The following is a 21,172-nucleotide window of genomic DNA, read 5'->3' as shown; positions in this document are numbered from 1 at the left end:
CTCCAGTATAGTTCCAAGACGATATAACATGTACTGTTCAATTGTTCTGATCAATTTCAACCCTCTTTAATACTATACTTGATTTACACACCCGAGATGAGTGATTGGCCTGGACCCTGGTTTCGGTGTAAACCAATCGCGGGGTCCACCGCCCGCCCGCTTGAATTTTTTAGTTCAACAACCAAAAAATTTCACAATCTTATCAGCGACCGACTCGAACTATCTCTGAGCGGGCGATATCTCAACCTCGATCACAATTCATACCACAACCAACCAAATCTTCCAAACAATTCTCAATTTGGCCTAGAAGCCGCCTAGAATCTGTTAAACAAACACATAACCAAAAAACAAACCCGCCAAAATGCCCAAGTCAAGACGCGCAAAGGTCGTCCACCTTACCCAGGTCGACAAGAAGACGCGCGAGAACAAGGACAAGCTCTTCCAGAACATCCGCGACACTGTCCCCGAGTACCAGAACTGCTTCGTCTTCAGCGTTGACAACATGCGAAACAACCACCTCAAGGATGTTCGACGTGAGCTCTCTGACTGCCGGTAATTTGCTCTCTCTCTCTTGGTCGCAGACGCTCAAACTAACTCTGCATAGTGTCTTCTTTGGCAAGACAAAGCTCATGGCCAAGGCCCTTGGTCAGACTCCCGAGGAGGCTATCGCTCCTGGAATCGAGCACCTTAGCAAATACTTCACCGGCACTGTCGGCCTAATTTTGACCAACCGTCCCGCCGAAGAAATCCTCACTTACTTTGAGAACCTCGCTCCTGTCGACTTTGCCCGCGCCGGCGCCGTCGCCACCCGCGACTTCTCTATTCCTACTGGTGTCGTCTACGCTACCGCCGGCGAGGTCCCCGCCGAGCACGATGTTCCTCTGGCGCACACCATCGAGCCCGAGCTGCGACGTCTTGGTGTCCCTACCCGCATGGTCAAGGGTCGAGTCGTTCTTGGTGATGAGTCTGGCCAGGGTGAGGAGTACACTGTCTGCAAGGAGGGTGATGTTTTGGATTCGCGACAGACAAGGTTGCTCAAGCTCTTTGATATGTGCATGAGCGAGTTCAAGGTCAAGGTGCTAGCGTAAGTTTTGACCATCATTTTCAGACCTCAACATTGGAATTGCACTAACACGGCTCTAGATACTGGAACGCTGGCAGCTCTGAGGTGACAGAAGTCAACACCAATGCTATGGACGAGAATTAGATAAGCTTATAACTGGGCATAAAACGGTGCTAGACGTTGGGTTTGACATCTTCTGTTTGAATGACTGATACCAGCATGAAATTTTTATGGGATCTCGGCGTTGAGGGCCATGGGATATGGAGGGCATCATGTTTTACCAATTGGCCCGCCCCTGAATGACAATACGTACTTTAAAACATTCACGCAACTTGATGCTTCTTTTAACTATTATTAAACATGAAAACTCCTATGTGATACATCAGAGTCGGCCTTAGCAGCCGGCCTAGGCGACATTGTGGGGTCAGCAGGTTAGGAATCCTTACCCTGACCTTACCTATTTCATAGCCGGTTCAACAACGAACTGTCCTCCATTTTTTTGGCCCTCGACTCCCGAAAAAAGCAAATAGACTACAAATAAGGGTTACCTGGCATATTGAGTCGACCAAAGCCTACCGCAATGAACCAGAAGCTGTTGCCGCAGACAAGTAGGGCGGCTGTCACGTCGTGGCGGGTTAAGCAGACAGCAGTCAGAGGTCGACGAATACGAGTGACGGGCAGATGCGCATGGTGAAATCTCAGAGTGTCTGAGATCGAGGTTGTCGTTCGAGTGGCGTGCTTACCCTTTGGTGGAAAAGGGGACTGTATTAATGACTGAAAGATGAGATCGACAACCCACCACATGTGTCCATGAAGATCGTTCAGTAACGTCGCAACTTTCGGGGATCTTCGTAGCCACCGTCATAACCACGCTTGCGGCCACCGTCATCATCACGAGGTCTGTCGAAGTCTCGGTCCCTCTCGCGATACCCACCTTCTCGTCGGCCGATGGGTTCATTGTTGCTTCCAGTACGTCGGTTCTCGCGTTCTCCGCCGTATCGGCCACCGTCGCGATGGCCGCCGCCTTGTCTGTCGTCATATGAGCGACCACCGCCTCGAGAATCATACCCACCAGGGCCACGGTCACCCCTTCGGTCACCTCGGTCACCACGGTCACCTCGGTCGCCGCGGTCACGGTCGCCATGGCCGCCGCCGTTTCTACGATCGAAACCAGGTCCAGAGGGAGCATCGCTGGGAGCGCCGTATCCGCCGCGGTCACCACCGCGACTGAAATCGCCACCACCGCTTCGGAAACCTCCCCCGCGGCCGCCAAACCCTCCTCGGTGGCCACCACGACCGCGTCCGCCATCGAAACCTCTGGGTCCGCCGCGATAACCGCCTCCTCCAGGGCCGCCAAAGCCACCGGGGCCCATAGGACGCGATGCCATGGCGCGAGTGTAGCCTCGGCCGCCGAGACCACCACCCAGACGTCGTGGTCGCCAGCCCTTGACGGTTCGGCCTCGTTCAACGTCTACCTTGATACGTCGGTCCTTGATGCGCATGCCATCACAAGAATCCAAAGCAGCTGCTCGTGGTTGCGCCGAATGGCGCAGGTGTCAGTCAATCTTACCCTCAATAGTGCCTCGTGTGCTGAATGGATTTGACAAAAGAAAAGGAAGAAGCAGAGACGGGCAAGCTTGAGGGCCCAGTGGTGTCTCGCCATATACTTCGAGAGAAGGGCAAGCCTGAGGGCCACGACTCAAAAGGTACATCCAGGGAAGAAAACAAATGGCTAGTCAGAGGGGGGGAGGGACTATATTTACCTCGCATATCCTTCTCGCGTTCGAAAACAACGAAAGCATAGCCTCGGTGGGGCTTCTTCTTTTTATTGGGCTTCTCGTCGGCATGAGTATCGGTAACAACGCGAATCTGTGATAGTGTTAGCAGATGGACTCGTTCAAGCTTCTCGGGAATAACATACGCGCTCAATGGGGCCAAAGCGACCAAACTCCTTTTCCAAGTCCTTCTCGTCGGCTTCGTAGCTCAGACGCGCAACAATCAGAGTCTTGAAGGCATCACCACGGATGTTGGTATCCTTATCAGGCCGGTCTGTATCATGTTAGCTACTGTTAAACAACAAAAAGTATGATTCCTTCATACAATGCTCGGGCGCCTCTGTGACGAGATTCTCCAGCTTCTCCTTCTTCTCTCGCTTCTTGCGATCGCGACGCTGCAGCCAACTCTCGGTGGGGTGGTACACATCGGTCTCCTTGTATTTCTGAAGCTCCGGGAGGAATTGGGCGACGCCGCTGATGGGCGCTGTCTTGCGGTTCTGGGGCGCATAATCGGGAGCTTCAACCCATCGCAGGGGTGGTCGCGCCGCAAACAGCGCGAGCAGGTTGGGGGGGAGCTTGTCTGTCATTGCGCTATCTCGACTTGAATCGGTGTAAAAGGTTCACTGATAAAATAGCGGACAACAGTATAGATATGCGCGTGATCTCGCGGGACAAGTTTGATAAAAGCTCAACGCTGCACCAAGTTTAATTGAAGTTGTTGCGCGACGATTGAAATTAGACTGGACTCGATGAGTAAGGGTGCCTTGCAGGCTGAGACTTTTCGATAACCGACATTCTGCCGGTCCACACTAAACCGGAATGGGGTATGCTGTACCCGAGATCATTTTCTGGTGATGGCTTCGTAGCCAAATTCTCTTTGGCTGTCGGATCATGAGTATAGCGATTGATACGGCCACACAAACATGACTGTCAAGGCATTAAGACAAATAGCCAAGGGCCAGGTTTGTTCATCTCTCTAGCTCCCGCGTCTGCTGAAGGACAAAGGCTGACTTTTCTAGAATGGCCTTGGCGCATTTATCCTGCAGTGCAAGAAGTTGGACTTTTACTACTGTGACTGGGCTGGCAGCTCCAAGGGCATGAAGTACGTGATCTCTCTGCATTTTCTCTCGTCCAATTCTGTATACTAACATTGTACAGCGGCTTCATCAAGTCTCTTCTTCCCAAGTTCGCCGCTGCCAACCCTCAAGTCGAATTCGCCATCTCGCCCCGACCCGGCAAGCACCCCGTCATCATCGGCCACTACATCAACGGTCTACACAAGCCCATCTGTGTGCGAAACCTATCACCATACGAAATTCTCAAAAAGGCCGAGTTGTTGCGGGATGCCAGCGGAGAAAAGCTCAAGAAACACAACCAGGCTGTTACCAGCACCAGGCCAAGCGTGCGTGGTGTCTGGTCTCCATACCACGGCAAGGGAACGCCTGTTTAAAACTATGGCTACCATACTTTGGTTGTGTCTTTGTATCTTTAGATGTTTGTAACAATTTGGAGGTTTGTTTGTATTGTAGCATTGGGTTGCGAGGAAATATGTATGAGAACAATATCTCCAAAATACTGAGGCATGAATGAAATTGCTTCACAACTACACCGCTATTCACTTGCATATTACGATTTGCAGACATTAATTAACGGGCAATGTCACGTCAAGTGCTGTTTGGTTCACAAAGGGCATAATAGTTCATGGGTATAATCTTTTGTTTCATTCATCATCTATCTGTTCTCATACCAGGTACTAGCACCGTAACGGAACAAAACCTTTTATTTTTGAATTAATTAGTTTACTGCTTGGTAGCGTTGATGATGTCGACGACTGTGAATTGTTAGCGTAGTCCAAACTGAGGTTATATCATGGTAACTTACAAGCAGGCTTGAGAGAAGCACCGCCAACGAGGAAACCGTCAATGTCGGCCTGCTTGGCGAGCTCGCCGCAGTTCTTCTCGTTGACACTGCCTCCGTAAAGGATGCGGGTCTCGTCAGCAACCTTGTCGCTGATGCTGCGGAGGAGGTCACGGATGGCCTTGTGGACCTCCTGGGCCTGCTCAGTGGTAGCAACCTTGCCAGTGCCAATGGCCCAGATGGGCTCGTAGGCGATGACAATGTTGGACCAGTCGGAGATCTGAGACTTGAGAGACTCGATCTGGGCAGAGACGAACTCAATGGTCTTGCCAGCCTCACGGGTCTCGAGGGACTCGCCGCAGCACCAGATGACCTTGAGGCCGTTCTCGGTGGCGTACTTGGTCTTGGAGGAGATGACCTCGTCAGACTCGCCGATGATGGTTCGGCGCTCGGAGTGACCGAGGATGGCCCAGTTGATCTCGCTGTCCTTGAGCTGGGAGACGGAGATCTCACCAGTAAATGCACCGTTGGGCTTGTCGTAGACGTTCTGAGCGGCAACCTCGATTTCCTTGCGGAGAGTCTCGCGAACGAGGGGGAGGTAGAGGGCAGGAGGGGAGACAACGACCTCTATAATTGGTGTACGTCAGTCGAATGTTTTGCCAACAGATGGAGAATGAGGGGTTCTGTTGAGGAGCTGGGAAGAGAGTCGCGGGGCAGAGAATTGAAGAATGACGTACCAGCGTTCTTGTCAAGGTCAGCGTTGTTGAGGTTCTCGACAATCTCCTTGATGGACGACTTGGAGCCGTTCCTATAGTCAACAATTGTCAGCTTTCTGGATAACTTCATCCAAGCAAGTCTGCGGCCTTTTTTGCTTTTTGGAGGGGGAGGGGCAGCAAGGAAGCAAATCTGCGCAGAGCTGAGCAGAAGGTCATGGTGGGGTAAAAGCTTACATCTTGAAGTTGCCGCCGACGAAGAACTTGCGAGCCATGATGGGCAATTATAATGATATTGTAGAGGTTAGAGGAGTTGGTAGGTGATGAAGAAAGTGAGGCAGATGAGGACGAGAAGAATGAAAAGGTTATGTTGAGTTGGAATGGGAAAGACATAGCTAAGTACTACGTAAATGGTCTGGAGCTTAGCTGCACCACACCTGCAGGTGGATATCCAATCCCATACTTAATTTGGATCGGGCTGAAGCGGCTCACAGTCAGGTCATGAAATATGGACAGACAATAATACATGGATTAATGGGTTCAGATCTAGATATTTGAGAGTACGAGTCATTGGACCCGTGCAAACAATGGCACCATTTTGTTATTATCTATGGTAGAAATATTGTATAATTTTCCAGAGTACTAATGTAGATGTATACATGTCTCAGTGACTTGGCACCTTAATAGCATCACTTATACCAATCAACCACTATAGTCGAGGAACTCTACTGACAACCTTACAGCAGAGGGGGCTTCATTCATCTACTCAACATCAACATCCCGTTTCTCCCCTTATTCACTATCTAATCCCTCGCAATCCCCTGAAATAAATCAGTAAAGCGATTCACCATGACAACTGCCAATAAAAAAACTTCCAGATGCTTCTCTCAGGTACCCGGTTCACTGCCGTTTTTTTTCGCTGATCCAAGATGCAGCACTTCCAGGGCAGCGTCATAGTGGAGGCTTCAGAACCCCATACCATCATAGGCCTCTCCACTGCCAACCTACGAGATGTAACTGAAACCACCGAGGCCGTGACCGAGCCGACAATATCTCGGAGCTATTTACCGCAGTTGTCGTGCCATGATTCGATATTCACAAGTTTAGGAATTCTTTATCAGCTCACAAAGAGAAAACTCAACTCAGTGGAGTGTTGATAAAAACGCAAGCACTATTTGGAGACCGCGTGTAAATGCACTCGCATTCTACCTAGGTAGAGGTCAGCTCAACTCACCACGGTCTTGCCCCGGAGTCTGATTCAGTCCACCCTGCTTCTTCCGACCAGCTGCAGATTTCACCGCTGATCATGACTTGTCTTTCAGCAGTTTCTCCTGTTTAGGATAATCTAGAACAGAGTCTTAGATGCGATGCTTGTATGTCAACCGACTTAGAAGCCAAGACTGTACACAGCCATGTCAAGCATGTTCCCGTGTTATCGGGCAAAGAGGCTGTGCAATGGTCAACATAAATCAGCGCATCTCATCGACTTCACTCGAATCATCTTTGGAAATATATGTAATAGTAAAAACTTGATTCAACTCCCAAATCCTATCCTGTTGTGTTCCCAATATCAAAAATCCTCCCAAACAGAATGTCTAATCTGCTACCCTTTCCTGTAGTCAAGGGCCATCTGGTGTTGTTATCTGTAAAATATGGATCAAACTCTTTTGGAGTGATCAATCTATCTAATGCTTTCCCCTTCGACGTCCCCCTTCCTTTCCTTGCTCTGTCGACTCAAAAGTCGTTTTCTTCTCCCGTAACGGGGACTCCGTTATCCTCCTGGCGCAACGGTGGCGCAATCCTTGGGGACCATGTCCATATCCTGGGATTGTAGGGATTCCGGTTGTAATGCAATGCATCCGTTCCTGGGGATAACCTCTACTGGACAGGACAGGTGCCTCTGCTGTAGATTGTGGGCGTGTTTTGTTTTTGCCCGGACCTTGGGACGTCTTGGAGATTCAGAATTTGTCTCTATATCAGACGGACATTCGTATTTCTCCTTGTGCACTTGCACAAATCAATTTGTTGGTATTGGTAGCAGACAAGACTCGCATATCTGTGAACTCAAGTTAGTATATTGCGTTTCCTTGTAATCAACCATGTTGAAACTTACAATTCATTCAGCCAGTACCAGTCAGAGTGTTTCCGGGGTTGTTGATGGCGTTGAGGTCCGTAGTAAGCTTGATCATAGAGTTGAGACGGTTCTGGATAGTTCCGATGTGCTCAAGGTTCTGGGCATCCTCAGGCTTGACAACATTTCGCATGAGGCTCTGGACAGCCTTGTGGTGCTCCATCCATTGGTCAATGAGAGGCTGGGTCAAGTTCTCCTTGGGCTCCGGGGGAGGAGGCATCGACTTGACAGCCGCCTTGCGGCTGTGGGAAGTCTGAGTCTCAGAGTTCTCGGTCTTGCGCTTACGTCCCTTGGCGGGCTGAGCAGATCCGGTTGTAGGTGAGCCACTGGAGCTACCGTGGTCATTGTGGACACGCTTCATGTGGTCGCGGAGGTTCCACTGGCGAGGGAATCCGTTTCCGTGGACGGCACGCTCACAACCCTCATAAACACAAAGGAAAGGCTTGTCACCGTGGCCGTGGAGTCCGTGGGCCTCACGCTCATGGCGGAGCAGGCAAGCAGTGGAAGAGAAGCGGGCGCCCTCGCATGACTCAGCCTTGCAGCGGTAGGGCTTCAGGTGAGAGTCAACGAACTTGCTAATCACGAAGTCAGTACATGAAATCTGTCTATAATAGTGTTGTTCCTTACTCATAGTTGCACTTAAGCTTCTCGGCTCGGTGGTTGCAGCTGGGTTGTCCCTCCCAGGGGCAGTGGTAAAGTCCATCCTCAAAAGGAGCGGCCTTCTTGTAAAGGTCGTGGTCCCGTGCGGACTCACCATCACTGTTCTGTCGTCGGGGTCCGGTGAAGGCAGAGGCAGCAGGGAATTCATCAAGAGGGGAAAGGGCCTTTCCGTTGACATCCTCGGTGATCAATGGAATGTTGCTGTCAAGGCTAAAGCAATCGACTGGGTAAGAAACCGAATGAGGCGTCATTGCACTGTCAGGAATTACATACCTGGGTGACTGGCACTGGATCTGAGGAGAGGAGTTGGGGCTCTGGTTGGGAAACCACAAGTCCTCAATAGTGTTGGGAGATGATGAGCGGGAGATGGAGCTAGAAAAGCAGTCCCAAGGGCTAGGGGGAGAGTTCTCGGCAACAGGGCCAAGCTGCATGTGAGAGGGGACAACATGAAGAGGGCTTGAATCAGGCAGAGAGAAGGTGGCATCGCCGTTCAAGGCAGCATCAAGAGAATATCCGGGCCAGTACATCTGAGAAATACCATCGACAGGGTCCAGGATGCAAGTATCAAGTCCATGAATGGATCCGGTCTGAGTTCCAGTCTGAAGAGCAGAAGCATTACCTGAGAAGTCCATGTTGGACAGATGTGATGATTGTGATAGCGAGGAGCCGCTAGACCTGCTAGAGCTGACCCTGGACATGGCTTGTCCACCTTGGGCCACTGAAGCGGCAGTCCTTGAAGCGGACCAGTTTCCTTGGGATTGGACCCGGGTTCCTCGGGGTGTGGCATGGCCAGATGTGAAAATGAACTCCTCGGCTTCTCCAGAGTGGGTGGATCCGTTGTCTGAGAAATCATGAAAGTTCTGTGGTCCTTCTACTGTCGTGGCCCACGACGAACCTGTCAATAGGTCCGTTGATGGTTCTGTTTGAGAGAAAGAAAAGAGTCCATTGGAGGCCATAGTAGGCTGAGAAAAGCTATAATCGCTGAGCAAGGGTTAGTGTGCCATTCTGCGCAAGTCTGAAAGCAAGAAAACAGAAAGAGATAAGAAAAACGAAAACAAGGCAAAAGCTAATACTTGAATCAACTTTGAGTCTATCCGATAGGTTAGCTTTAGTCAAGTTGGCGGAAGTGTTCATTACAGACCAAGTATGACAGTGTCAAGTGCAACCTAAGGTCGAATCTTGCATTCCTGTCAGGATCCTTGGAGTGTCCATTGTGGAAGGGTCGTTGCCAGGTCAAGGTCGTAAGCATCATAGTCAAGTCAATTACATCGAGTCCAGTGAGGTGCTCCAGTGTTGGTTGAGTCGTGATGTCGGAAAGGCCAGGTCAAATCTAAGTATCCGCATAAAATCAAGGTGGTATAGCAATGCAGACATTGTCGAGTGGAGTGGAGTGGATGCCAGGTTTGGTAAAGCAGTCATTGAGATCATGGGTGTCCATGTTGTATCCGGCAAAAAGAAAGACCAGTGGAAATCAGGTGACCAGTGACGGATGTCAAGTGCGGCTGCACAACGAAGGCAATCAAATTGGATTGCTAGGCGATTAAGCCAGATGCTACCTTGAAATCTTACACCGCATAGCGGCACAGAAGCAGCGGAAGTCCAGGCGAGATCCATGGGTCGTGTTCCAGTCCGTCGAAGCAAGTTCCGTAAATGAAAGATCCATCCTGAAAACGGCCCAGAGAAATAGCCCATGGAGTCCTAGGGTCGAGTCCTTTGAATGAAGTAGAAAAGTCCGCGGGTGTTCCATGAAGAGAGTCCAGGGTTGTAGTCCAGGCGTAGGTTGGTTGTTTTCAAATTGGAAAACGGCCAATACTCACAGAAAGCACACGGCCGGTATAGTAAAATTATTGTTTTTCATGTCCGGATGGACATGAGCCAGAAAAGTGAGAAGTCCACGGGATAGATGTCGAAATTGTCCACGGGTTTATGACGGTCCTTCAATCCGGTGAAAGTGATCCAGGTAAATGTCCATGGGGTGAATGATTGATGTGGCTTCCTGGCATGATGTCCTTGGAGTAAAGCAAGATTGTCGTGATACATGATTTGAGCGCAACATGATTAAAAAAGCAAACGCAAGCCTCCCAGGAAAGAGTAAAGAAAAACAGTACCTGGACAGCGAATGAACCTCATCGAGGTCAGAAGTCTTGAAAGCGTGCATGGTAGCAGGCTGTGTGACAAGAGTAACAGTCATTGTATCCTCGGAATGCAGAGCAAAATTGAGCTCGTTCAGCAGCAAAGATCAACGGTGGACGTTGTCTTGCAAGTTCAGGCCAGCGGCAATACTGTCGAGTTACTGGCGTTGTTGTGCGACAGGATATATCCTTGGGCTGATTGGGCTACTTTCAACTTCGGGTAGAAGGTTGGAAGCGTTGGTGGTTGTATGAGAAGAAATGTAAAAAGGCTCGGTAGTCTATGAAGGATCAGACCGATTGATGGTTGGGTTGTAAGAGGCGAGAGTTGGGCAGGAAAATTGAGGAGCAGAAGTGAGACGTTGGGCAACGAGGGATCCTGCGGGTTTTATTGTTATCGAAGCCTGACGACCTACCGGGACAGGGTTGCACTGACCATGGAACTGCCGCAAAACGCGGCCGTCGCTGGTCGCAGGAGTGAGCTGGCGTTTGTGATTTCAGTGTGCAGAAACCGGTGTGTTGGATTATTGCAGGGATGGGAAGCGAGGGATGGGCCATGGCGACGGGCGACTGGCTAACTTCCCTGATTTGGGATGGAGACATGTGGAGATATCACCCTGGCTTCCCTCCTATCACTTATCGTTGGCCTATGAGATGGAGGGATAATGGCTGCTGGACAACGCATCACTGCAGCTCGCGAGCGCAAAACCATGCTTATTGACGTGGATGTGATGGAAAAGATGAGAGGAAACAGAGCGGACGGGCTGAAAGGAAAGAGGTTGGCCGAAATTGCATCCAACTTGTCATTTCGTTTGTGTCGTATGTAAAAGGGTGTTGCGGCTGATCCTCATGAACAGCCCATCCCTTCCAAGCATTCTTGGATAAAAAACTAGGCTTGACGAAGTTTCGGACACAGCGGCTTGCGTATTGGCTCGTAAAGTGCCCCCAGCTCCTGTCGATCACTTCACCACAGACTCATGCTTCCAAGAGTTGGCCAAACCCTCCATGTCTGTCTGCATCTCATTTCTGACAGATTCTGGTCGTGTTTTCGTGGCCTGCTGCGCTATTATCGTGACTGACCCCCCCCTTCATCCTGCGGCCAAGTCAGCATGGGTGGGTTAAACAAACCAAGCATCGCCAACCAAAGCGAGTTATATGAGCCAATATGCAACAGACGGCACACCGAACCTGCCGCTGGTCACCCCGGTGGTCACTTTTTGTCCTCTGATTGCTCACGAAACAGACCGCAACAGGGTGAGGGGGGCTTGGTTTGTTTTTAGCATGCTTCTAAGCGTCTGTCACGATAATGCGAGCGGGCTACAGAATGGGCCAGCGAAGCGTTTGGTGGGATGATTATGACACAGAACTGCGGTCAAGCATGTGCGAAGTGCATCAGGCGGTTGACGCGATGATAGACGAGAAAACACAGCGAAAAAGAGGCAACGACTCGAGATGACGGATGGCATGGAAATTGTCATTGTCGGTAATTTCCAGTGCTGATTGATATGCGATACTGAGTCGTCAAGAAGAAAAGGGGTCCAATCAACAAAAGAAAGACGGACATTCTGTTGGCATCTGATTCATGGATTTGTTGGAACCCGCAGTTTTGAGTTTACCTTCCCCAGGCACTGACTTGGTAGGCACTGACTCTCTCTTTCTTGGGCTTCCTGCAGCGGTAAGTGCGGGACAGCCTTTCCCGCACTTTCCGTACCCGTCCCTTCCCTCCTTCTCCTTCCCCTTCTCTCTTCCCGTTTTTTTTTTCCTTTCTGGGAAGGACGCTGGAAGGGACAATAGAAGGCAAGGAAGGACCAACGGGCCGTTATCCCACGTGAAGGCCCGCAACCACTTTAACCTCACCTATCAATAACATCCACCCACCACATCTCTCGGTTAATGGCCAAGATCAGGTTTGTTGTTTTAACTATCACAATTCAGGTTTTCTGGTCTATAGTTAGGGTTTCTATTGTTGGGGGGAATGCTACCGTCAGCTCAGCCGACCCGTCTTTGAATATTAACGCCCGCCAGCGTCGTGTCGCGCCAACTCAACTGTGATAGCTCACATATATACGCTGTTTGCTTATTGTCCTTTGTATCAGAAACCAGTCAGATGGACAAGCAACATCGAGGTCCTAATCCGACTCTGTCAGCTCTATCACCGCAGGACTTGTGCTGTTATCGGCCGACGTCTCTCCAGATATCCCCTCGTTCCATAACTCCTCCAAGCCCCTTTCTAATTCGCCGTCTATTTCTCCCACCACTGCGGCCAGCATTGCCCGGGCTGACTGCCAACTTGTGATGCCCAACTCTCGGCTGGCCAGTTTCATCTTGTCGCCGTAAACAGCCCGCCATCTGGCCAGTTGTCTCTGCTCAATTACGTTGTTCGCCCGGCCGGTGAAGGCCATGGACGCACCAAACAGTACGCAAAATAACCAGAGTGACTGTGTCCATTCACTCATTCTGAGGTGCTCCTCACCAGCGTTTACATCGTCGATGAGCTGTTCGAGAAGCCAATCAATCATGGTTACGTCAAAGTATCTGTCGCCCAGCTCTGAGCACAGGTAGAAAAAGGTAGCGATGAAACTCGTCCGGCTACTTTTTGGGTCACCATTCAGAATTCGCGGCACATATTGGCCCGCGCTAAATCCTCTAGAAATCTCATAGTTGAGGTTGAGGTCCCTGGTATGATTTTGCCATAGTCTGGCTGCGGGTGTTTCGAGATCTTCCCACCAACCATATCTTGGAGCTTCGCGCGGTGGTAACGCCGTAATATCCCATATCGAGGCAAATAGCAAAGCCATAAACGTCGGTTGGTATTCAGGCACATTGACAAGCTGGCCTGCTTTTCCGGTTCGTAGTCCGTCTCCGACCCTATTCATATTCGTCAGCAAATGTCTAGCAAGGAGAACCAACATGCCACTCGCACAACTAACATCTTGAGCATCCTCTGGGGTAGTGTTGGCACAGGGTCAATTGCTCTGTTCCATTGCCTTACTGCGGACTGGATTCCTTTCAAGTGTCTTGAAGAAGCGTCCAACTCACCTATCGCGCCCTGGATCACCAACTGTCAGTATCAAGCGTAACATACTGCGACTATCACGCCCAAGACGTTCATACCTCTGTCAATGCCAGTGCAGAGATAGCCAGCATGGTGTCTCCGCTCTGTGCTAGTTCCGGATTTTGGATTTGTTCTCTCGCGAATTGATATGTTGCTGCTTTATGGTACAGAAATGGGATCCTGACCTCATCCATGGAGCCTGTGACCCATGCCCACTGACAAGCCGAAAGCATGAGGCACATGTGCATGTATCCCGGGTTCTCGAAGGACTTTTGAATTCTAGACGGTTGTCAGTGCCAAATTCTGTTCGGTGTGACCTTGTTGGGTTATCGTACACCGAAGATTCCAGCTCTCGAACCACAGGCCTTTGACCCCAGACTGTGTATTGTGAAACTAGCCAAGAGATTAGTTACAGCAAGAGTTGGTCGTGAATTGGAGGCGTACAATGACGCAAAAGGCGCTTCGAAGGCTCTGGGAGAGCATCGAAAGAACCTCCAACGTAGTTGTTGAGAGCGTTACTCGAGCCTGGCGATGGAGGCTCTAGGCGTGCCATTTGGGAGCCGAAGCTCGCAAGGGCAGCATTGCTGGATGAAGCCGGTGAGGACAACGATTCATTAGACGGCAGCGATTGTTCTGGAGTCGGATAGATGCATTCACTTCCGGTTTGAAGGCAGTTTGTGCTATATTGGCAATGTCGGTTAGTCAGTCCTACAACGAAGGGCATTGGACGCGACCGGAGCCTTATGCAGAGCTCGTCTATCGTCTATCGTCTATCCCACAGCTGAGCCGCGCGTAGCCTTGCAGCAACGGCCAGAAAGGAGGGGAAATAGTCGGCTGTTGCACGAGTAAGATTTGAAGCTTATAAACAAACATACCAAAGTGGTTTCTCCTCGTCGCACCTCACATGCCTGGCCTTGCATCGGGTGCATCCGTTTTTGCTTCTTCGATGAAACTTCCTCTTTCGTTCTTTATCTTTTGGCGGCGCCATGGTGTTGCTTGAGCATATCTTTTGTCGCAATTGGGGGTTATAACTCTCTCGGGACAAGGAGCAAGTCTATGGGCTCAGCAATGGCACTGTCTATATGCTACTAGTGTAGGTTCCGCATACCATGAGACCGGCGCCGCTACGAATAACTTCGGGGTGGTTCGAGAGGAAATATCCCACGGGAAGCGTGGTCTAGAGACACGGCTGACACGATATGAACAAGGCAAAGGCTGGCTGGCCATGGCATTCAGGAATTCTTCTTCGTATTGAGAACCAGCCTTTGCCCGATGCAATCCACGCCAGTTGGCGGGATATCCCCAAATAGATTTCTAGGGAGCAAAGCTCGTTTTTCTAGACGAAGCCTGCAGGGTCTGTGTCCAATCAAATAGCACTGATGCTCTTAGCCCCATGACTCGCTAAGTGTTCGGTGGCGGGGGCTTGTTCAGAAAAGCCCGTAGAGGCTTTATTCTGTCCGGGGGGTCAATGAGATCAGTGAGGCCATATTGAGAGAGAAGCGGCCGCCAGTGGTTGAATGGATAAATGGATTGCAGTATCAGTGGACCTGGAGACTGTGGTTTGAGAGAACCCCCTACGTCACGTATGCACATCAAGAAACATTGACTGCAAGCCGGCAAACCTCATCTGCGACAGGGGCACGATAGGACAGCTCGATCGCCTGCTCATCGGTACAGCAGTTCGCTGGGGGGGGAAGAGAAAGAAGCAAAACATGATGGGGACTTGTCTTGGTCAGCATGTAACACGATACGGGATCCGATCCGGCATCCGCTGCAACGAAGCCGGTGATGATCTATACAAGCCAGCATTGATTGAGCTCTGACTCCCTTTGATCCATGTCGCGTATCACAAAATAAGAGTCGACAGAAAGAGAATGAGGTTCTCATGACCAACTCCCGAAGGCCTCCGACATCTTCAACCCCGGGACGGAGCGGCCAGGCCAGGCCAGTCTTAGTGGAAGCCGGTCGGTGCGGGTCCCGCTTCTCGGAGCTGAAGCTGTAGGTTATGTTTTGCTGTCGATAGCTGTATGTCAGTGCTCAGAATGTGGGGGTTAATGTCTATTTTAGGGTTTGTTCGACATGTCAACAGGGGCTGATCTGCAGGACGAACGCCTGGTACCGAGGCGACAGCTCGTGTTCCTGGAGGCTTGAACCAGCCACCACGTGCTAGTCAACAGCAACGGTGCGATATACGACCTCTCTCAGCCCTAACTTAGACTCAGGGGCCGCAAAGATAAGAAACAATGACGCAGTCCAAGGAATCCCGTCTCGTGTCGTGAAATTACCTGAGCGTTTCCAGACAGGAGAAGCTGACTGGATCTCGTGTTGCAGTCTGGGAGTCCATCCAGTTCAGGGTATGCTGAGAAGCGACGAGGTATGAAACATGGTCGATTGGACCTGAGAGCAATTCGCCATGTCGTATCCAAGAAAAGACTGTAACAAAGCGCCATCGCAAGGTCCGCACAAGCATTCGGTTTCTGAAGTGACTTGAGAGAACCAGCTTGAGCGATCCGGTTGGCTAGCAAAAGTTGAAATGATAAAATGAGATCAGTTGGCCAAGGAGATCGTCAGAAGCCAATGGAAGTATGTCTGTGTAATAGGTAGGATTGGCGGTGTCTGTGATCGATGGTTAACAAATGTGACAGGATAAGCTTGTGCAACGCAACGCAACGCAACGCAACGCAAAGCAAAACGAACACGATCGATCAAGCCGAGAGGAGGAAAAAAAGAAGGAAACGAAAATCAAAACAGCGAGATGTCTCCAAAAGAAAGGGAAAAAACCAAAGGCCGCAGATTAAAAGTGGCTTAGAAAAGTCGGCATTGATTGTTCAACCTTGTTTACTGTGCCACCTCATCAGCATCGCATAGCATCGCATCCATTCATCCGTTTCTTCCACGTCAAGCAAAGTCAAAAATCAAATACAAGCAAGGGACAGTACGATAACGGTCACATGCATTTGCCCATGTTGAGTAAATTAATGATCTGGCATCTTTCAAGTGGCCAGCCTTGCTTCGGTTAAGTGTTTTGATATGGGGAACTCGACGTGAGCAGATACCGCCTTGCACTTCACCTTCCGCTTCTATGTCGACCGGAGAGCGGTCAACTTCTGATCTCGGGAAGGAAAACAACATCGTCATCCTTCATCACCGCGGCTTTGACCAAAAACAACTCGGTGAATCCGTTAATCATGGTCCGAAATTCGATATTCAAGACTTATCTGACAATATCAAGATCCACCACATCCATAAAAAAAACGACCGCCTCATAACTATCAAAGCTGACTCGGCGGGTTAATATGGATTCGGCATGACATGGCACTGGTGCAGGACGTCGGCTTCCAAGCAAAGACCCTTCTACTCGTTGGAACCAAAACTCAACCGTCTCCATTCCGTTCTCAGGTGCCGAGAGATGCAACGAGCTCCAAGGGTCAAGTCAAGTCAAGCCGGGGGCCAGAGTGGAGAAGCCAGCCACCATCGCATATGCCAGCGGCTGTTTCCATCCATCGCGCGCGTCAACCGTCGGACCATTTTGCTGTCGATATCATCAATTCCATACAGGGATCTCACTCATCCTTGGGTGCAGGTGGTGCAGTACATACTATTGGTACCTACATACACAGCTAGCTACTGCAAACGGCACAGCAAAACACAGACAGAACGACATGACTTGCTGTTCAATATCTATCTCGGGGAGTGCAGTCGTGTAGCCATTGTACAGCTCATCTCGTCTCATCCGATGATAAAACATTGCGGTCATTGAGGTTCACCAAACTGCTGTCAGGCTTCGTTGATTGTCCTGCCAAATAATGAGGGCCAATCAACAACCGCCTTATTCTTCACGACGAATCCCCAGATTTGTCTAGTGCCGCCTCGCGAAAGATGGTGTGCTGTCTAGTACTAGTACTAATACTACTACTACGTACTCTGGCAGGTCAACTGCACTGTACGCTGCTGGCAGTTGATGAGCTGTTTGCGGTCTTTGTTTCTGCTCCCGACTACTGAATCAAGGAATACCGACGTCAAACCCAACCGCCAGGCACGCTGACCTGACCAGACCCTACCCGACCTGACCTGACGTCCCGTGATGGAGGTGGTCAGTGGGCATCAATGAAGCCCTGTCGGGTGCACTTACATACAGCCTTGGTGCCTGACCTTTTCTGCAGTCCCGCCATTGACCGCTTCTCAACGTTCCGGGCAGTCCCCTGCTCAAACTTAGCATCCCATCTCTTGGGGTCGGGTCAGCTCGATTTGGATGCTGCCAACGCGTCTTGGGCAACAATGCTTGCGCCTAATGATGCCCAGGAAATCAGATCAATCAGTCAATCACTGGCTGAATCAATCAACTGCCTCGCTTTGTTGTTCTGGCCCGAGGGAGAGGTATTGGAAGCCCGGAAAAGCGGTGCTGCCCCGCGATGCAGAGTGGCCTTCTAACTTTCCACAATTTTATCGAAGCCTCCCTCAGGACAGGTCCCCTCCATACGCCTTAGGTACGCAGAACATCTGGGGTAGCATGGCCTCGGCATTCTACTGTGACGATACATCCCCCACTCTTCGGCGACACGGCGGGCAAGTAAGCAAGCAAGCAGCAGCCAAGGTCTCAACATTTCTTTGACGTTTCTGTGCTGTTGCCGCTGTGCCCAGACCGAGATGAAACGATACACAAAAGGTAACATCTTCAGTGTCTTCCATCATTAAGCTTACCCACCCTGGTTTAAGATCAGATCAGAGACAGGGTCCAATTCGTGGATTCGCTCGCTTGTTGGGCTGGCTTGCGCCATCAACTCAATACAGGCTGTAATATTAGCAACTCGACTGCATTGCCGGTCAAAGTACAGCGCAGTACTGTACGTACAGCACAGAGTACAGTACAGACACCGCTATCCATCACAACCTTGGGGAACTGACACCCTCCTGACATTAATTTAGGGATCCTGGGGCGAATTTCTTTTGCAAATCTTGCCAGAAAAGTCGTTTGGGCCATCACTTGCTTCCCGCCTGGTCCCTGTCAAGTCCGCTAGTGCTAGTGAATGGGGCATCGTTTTACCATCCCCCATCGCCATCATCAACAACCAAGCCAGGCCATGCCAGGGTTTCGCTCATGACATGCGTACCCGTTCCTTTTTCCTTGCAGACTCACGGACGAACATAAATCGTCGCTATTCCGAGCTTCAATCTCCTGGATCTCCTTCCATAGTCTTATCTATCTGCCCGTGTCAGTTCAGATCCGCTCATCAACAGCTCTACCTTGACCTGGTTCGCTGAGAAGCGCCCCCCAAGGATACTGCACTACTATTTTAGTGCTTCACTATTGCCCGCGCAGTTTTTCATCCAATCCAGCAGGAGTTGAGTTGGCCTTTGCAGATAGATCCATCTGCCTGGACCACAGACCACAGGTCACACCGCCTACAACCGCCAGCAGGAGGACCCAGGCAATTTCATCGCCATCTCAGGAAACCCTAGTCACCGTGGATGCCCTGAAGAAGACATTTGGAGCCAGCCAGCCCTTTGGAAAAACCCAGGATCACTGCCCAAGGACCCATATTGTACAAGCTGTCCGTCGGTTTAGTCTCTTTTTTTTAACTGGAACCCAAGGCGTGGACCCTTTGCTGCTTTCTTTCGCCTGTGGATTCTTTCTTTATCAGCCGCAAGTCTCGTCAAGTCTGACCAAAATTAACACCCCACGGTTCCGTTTTCACAATGATGAGCCAGTACAGTATGGCACAGCAAGACCATGCCTACAAGACTACAATGTCGAACAGCCCTTGGAACCCAACTCGCAAGTAAGTCTGAACATCTCCTTGCCGGCTGACTGTCCCGTCCCCCACGGCCTGGGTGAAAACGTGGTTGTGCTAACTCACCGGCAGTTCATACACTGATCCTTCGGTACATGGAGGTTTCGATAATGGCTTTTACTCATCACAAAGGTATGGTGATTATCGAAACAATACCAGCTCGGAATCCTTAGTAACATCGGCCAATTCAAGTGTCAACTACTCGGCCAGCAACTACAACCTAGCTGGCGGTCTACCTATTGGTGCCAATGGTCAAATGTCACGCGCTGAGTCGACCTATCCTGCTGCTCCCTCGTTTGGTGCTCGTCCCCCATCAGGATCGTATGGCAAGCCGGTTGGGCACAGCTCATACAAGGCTCCAACCTCTCAGTCATGGGAGAACCGTGAGCGATACTCGCCTACCGACTCGGTGGACGACATCATCGCATCACCCAACCTGTCGGACTACTCTCTGGAGAACGGGATGACCAGCTCTGCTCCCGGAGGAAAGGCAAAGTCCACTGGCAAAGGTCGCTCACAACGACGACCTTCGAACCGAGACGAATTCGACGGTCCTCATCAGTTCCTGCAGCGACCACCTCCAGATGTCATTGCCATGCAGGAACGTGAGCTTCCCCATCTGCCAACGAACCTTCATGTTCAAGAACAGGACAATGTTTTGAGCCAGGTCAATGACCGACTTTCGCAATGCGCCTATGATTTCGTGGCCAAGTACCAGTTTCCGATTCCCTTGACTCAGGACATGAGGCCCGTCGAGCGACCACAGGATCGAGAATGGACCGAGTGGGTTTATCTTCTTAAGCGGCTAGCGACCAAGCGACGCATCCCAGCGCGAGTGCTTTACAACGGACAGATCAAGCAGTTTGTTACGATCCTTGAAAACTCTCTCGAGATGCGACACGCTGCGAAGCACCAAAGTCGCCCGCTTAAGGACGACCGCAACATCCTCCAGCTGATCTCGGCCGGCATTCAAGTGGCCAAGATCTTGAAGGATGCCTCGGCTATGGACTACCTAGACCGACTATACGTTTCTACAGACAAGCAGATCCAGGATCGCGCCGCCACACGGTACCGAGCTTAGGAATCGAGCTTGACGACGAGTCTCAAGCGACTCTAATGATATACGTTTATATGCTCTCCGAGAACAGGAGACATGACCTGCCGGCGACGACAACGGCACAGATCAGAAACAGGGACGTGGCCCGAGCAAAGGATGGGGGCCACCAGCACAATTTGACATTGTGAGCGATAATGTTTATCATATATGGGCAGAGGTACTCCTGGGTCTAGAGGATTGGCGTGCCAGGCGTACGCCGGCCCTTCTCAGCAGCCATCCTTCTGGTTAGGAGGCTTACGTCCAAGCGTGTTGGAGTTATTGTGCGGTAACATTTGTTTTTGGTTTTATGTTTGAATATTAACGAGTCATGTTTCGTGCTTTTGTGCTTTGCACATGTTTGTTGTTGTCAAGAAGATATTATCGCTGGATCTAAACAGTACGCCCAATACAGGATTGGTAACGACATATTTGCAGTATGTTTTAGTCATCACGTTGAATCAAAGAACCAATGGCATACTATGCTGGTCATCAGTCACCTTGTCTTTCAGTGAGTAGCATTGGGTATGATGGTGATTGTGTGTGTGTTGGGCATCGATCGACTTGGCAAGGATTACAGTTTCGGGATGGAAGCTCTGATGGTAATCTTTCGGGAACAGGCATCTCTACGCTATGATGTCTGGTATTGATTAGGCCCATATCGGGCGTGTGCTGGCGAGAGTCAGGAATCCAGCATGGTTGCTCTGAGACTGGGTACTTGGGTAGCCATCTATAGTTCTCGTCATGGTGATGAAGATGGGTCGAGATGTCACCAATAGGGTACAAGCCAACAGTTACAAGTACACTGAACATATTACTGTGATGAGAGACCTACTGTGACACAGTCAAGATGAATTGATCAAGTCCAGCCCAAATAGTCTCATCGAATTCCAGCCCAGAGGTA

The 21,172-nt window shown here is 50.5% G+C and overlaps 7 protein-coding genes across 7 annotated transcripts, besides 5 other annotated features; 3 read left to right on the top strand and 4 right to left on the bottom strand.

The window, feature by feature from the left end:
• Positions 1-361: 361 nt before the first annotated feature.
• On the top strand, positions 362-1,207 carry FPSE_01539 (uncharacterized protein; the record flags this gene model as incomplete). Its single annotated transcript, XM_009254659.1, has 3 exons — positions 362-552; positions 605-1,084; positions 1,144-1,207. The coding sequence occupies 3 exons, from the start codon at positions 362-364 to the stop codon at positions 1,205-1,207; spliced, it is 735 nt and encodes a 244-aa protein (XP_009252934.1).
• A 677-nt stretch (positions 1,208-1,884) lies between these two features.
• FPSE_01540 (uncharacterized protein) lies at positions 1,885-3,425 on the bottom strand (the record flags this gene model as incomplete). Its single annotated transcript, XM_009254660.1, has 4 exons — positions 1,885-2,588; positions 2,827-2,932; positions 2,985-3,112; positions 3,164-3,425. The coding sequence occupies 4 exons, from the start codon at positions 3,423-3,425 to the stop codon at positions 1,885-1,887; spliced, it is 1,200 nt and encodes a 399-aa protein (XP_009252935.1).
• Positions 3,426-3,761: 336 nt separating this feature from the next.
• FPSE_01541 (uncharacterized protein) lies at positions 3,762-4,288 on the top strand (the record flags this gene model as incomplete). Its single annotated transcript, XM_009254661.1, has 3 exons — positions 3,762-3,800; positions 3,858-3,940; positions 3,997-4,288. The coding sequence occupies 3 exons, from the start codon at positions 3,762-3,764 to the stop codon at positions 4,286-4,288; spliced, it is 414 nt and encodes a 137-aa protein (XP_009252936.1).
• A 349-nt stretch (positions 4,289-4,637) lies between these two features.
• FPSE_01542 (uncharacterized protein) lies at positions 4,638-5,683 on the bottom strand (the record flags this gene model as incomplete). Its single annotated transcript, XM_009254662.1, has 4 exons — positions 4,638-4,669; positions 4,720-5,322; positions 5,433-5,503; positions 5,646-5,683. 4 exons carry the CDS (start codon positions 5,681-5,683, stop codon positions 4,638-4,640), a joined length of 744 nt encoding a protein of 247 aa, XP_009252937.1.
• A 1,845-nt stretch (positions 5,684-7,528) lies between these two features.
• Positions 7,529-9,155, bottom strand: FPSE_01543 (uncharacterized protein; the record flags this gene model as incomplete). The annotated part of the gene is made up of 3 exons (XM_009254663.1): positions 7,529-8,114; positions 8,167-8,409; positions 8,473-9,155. 3 exons carry the CDS (start codon positions 9,153-9,155, stop codon positions 7,529-7,531), a joined length of 1,512 nt encoding a protein of 503 aa, XP_009252938.1.
• A 2,863-nt stretch (positions 9,156-12,018) lies between these two features.
• Positions 12,019-12,095: a repeat region.
• Positions 12,051-12,093: a repeat region.
• A 362-nt stretch (positions 12,096-12,457) lies between the features above and the next one.
• FPSE_01544 (uncharacterized protein) lies at positions 12,458-13,936 on the bottom strand (the record flags this gene model as incomplete). Its single annotated transcript, XM_009254664.1, has 5 exons — positions 12,458-13,196; positions 13,259-13,377; positions 13,443-13,662; positions 13,719-13,776; positions 13,828-13,936. 5 exons carry the CDS (start codon positions 13,934-13,936, stop codon positions 12,458-12,460), a joined length of 1,245 nt encoding a protein of 414 aa, XP_009252939.1.
• A 2,103-nt stretch (positions 13,937-16,039) lies between these two features.
• Positions 16,040-16,073: a microsatellite.
• A 1,351-nt stretch (positions 16,074-17,424) lies between these two features.
• Positions 17,425-17,459: a microsatellite.
• Positions 17,460-18,211: 752 nt separating this feature from the next.
• Positions 18,212-18,254: a microsatellite.
• Positions 18,255-19,080: 826 nt separating this feature from the next.
• On the top strand, positions 19,081-20,256 carry FPSE_01545 (uncharacterized protein; the record flags this gene model as incomplete). The annotated part of the gene is made up of 2 exons (XM_009254665.1): positions 19,081-19,163; positions 19,248-20,256. 2 exons carry the CDS (start codon positions 19,081-19,083, stop codon positions 20,254-20,256), a joined length of 1,092 nt encoding a protein of 363 aa, XP_009252940.1.
• Positions 20,257-21,172: the final 916 nt, after the last annotated feature.

The sequence above is a fragment of the Fusarium pseudograminearum genome, chromosome 4 (assembly GCF_000303195.2).
Source record: "Fusarium pseudograminearum CS3096 chromosome 4, whole genome shotgun sequence".
NCBI lineage: Eukaryota > Fungi > Ascomycota > Sordariomycetes > Hypocreales > Nectriaceae > Fusarium > Fusarium pseudograminearum.
The sequence above is the reverse complement of the archived record's forward strand: the minus strand, read 5'-3'. Positions and strand labels throughout refer to the sequence as shown.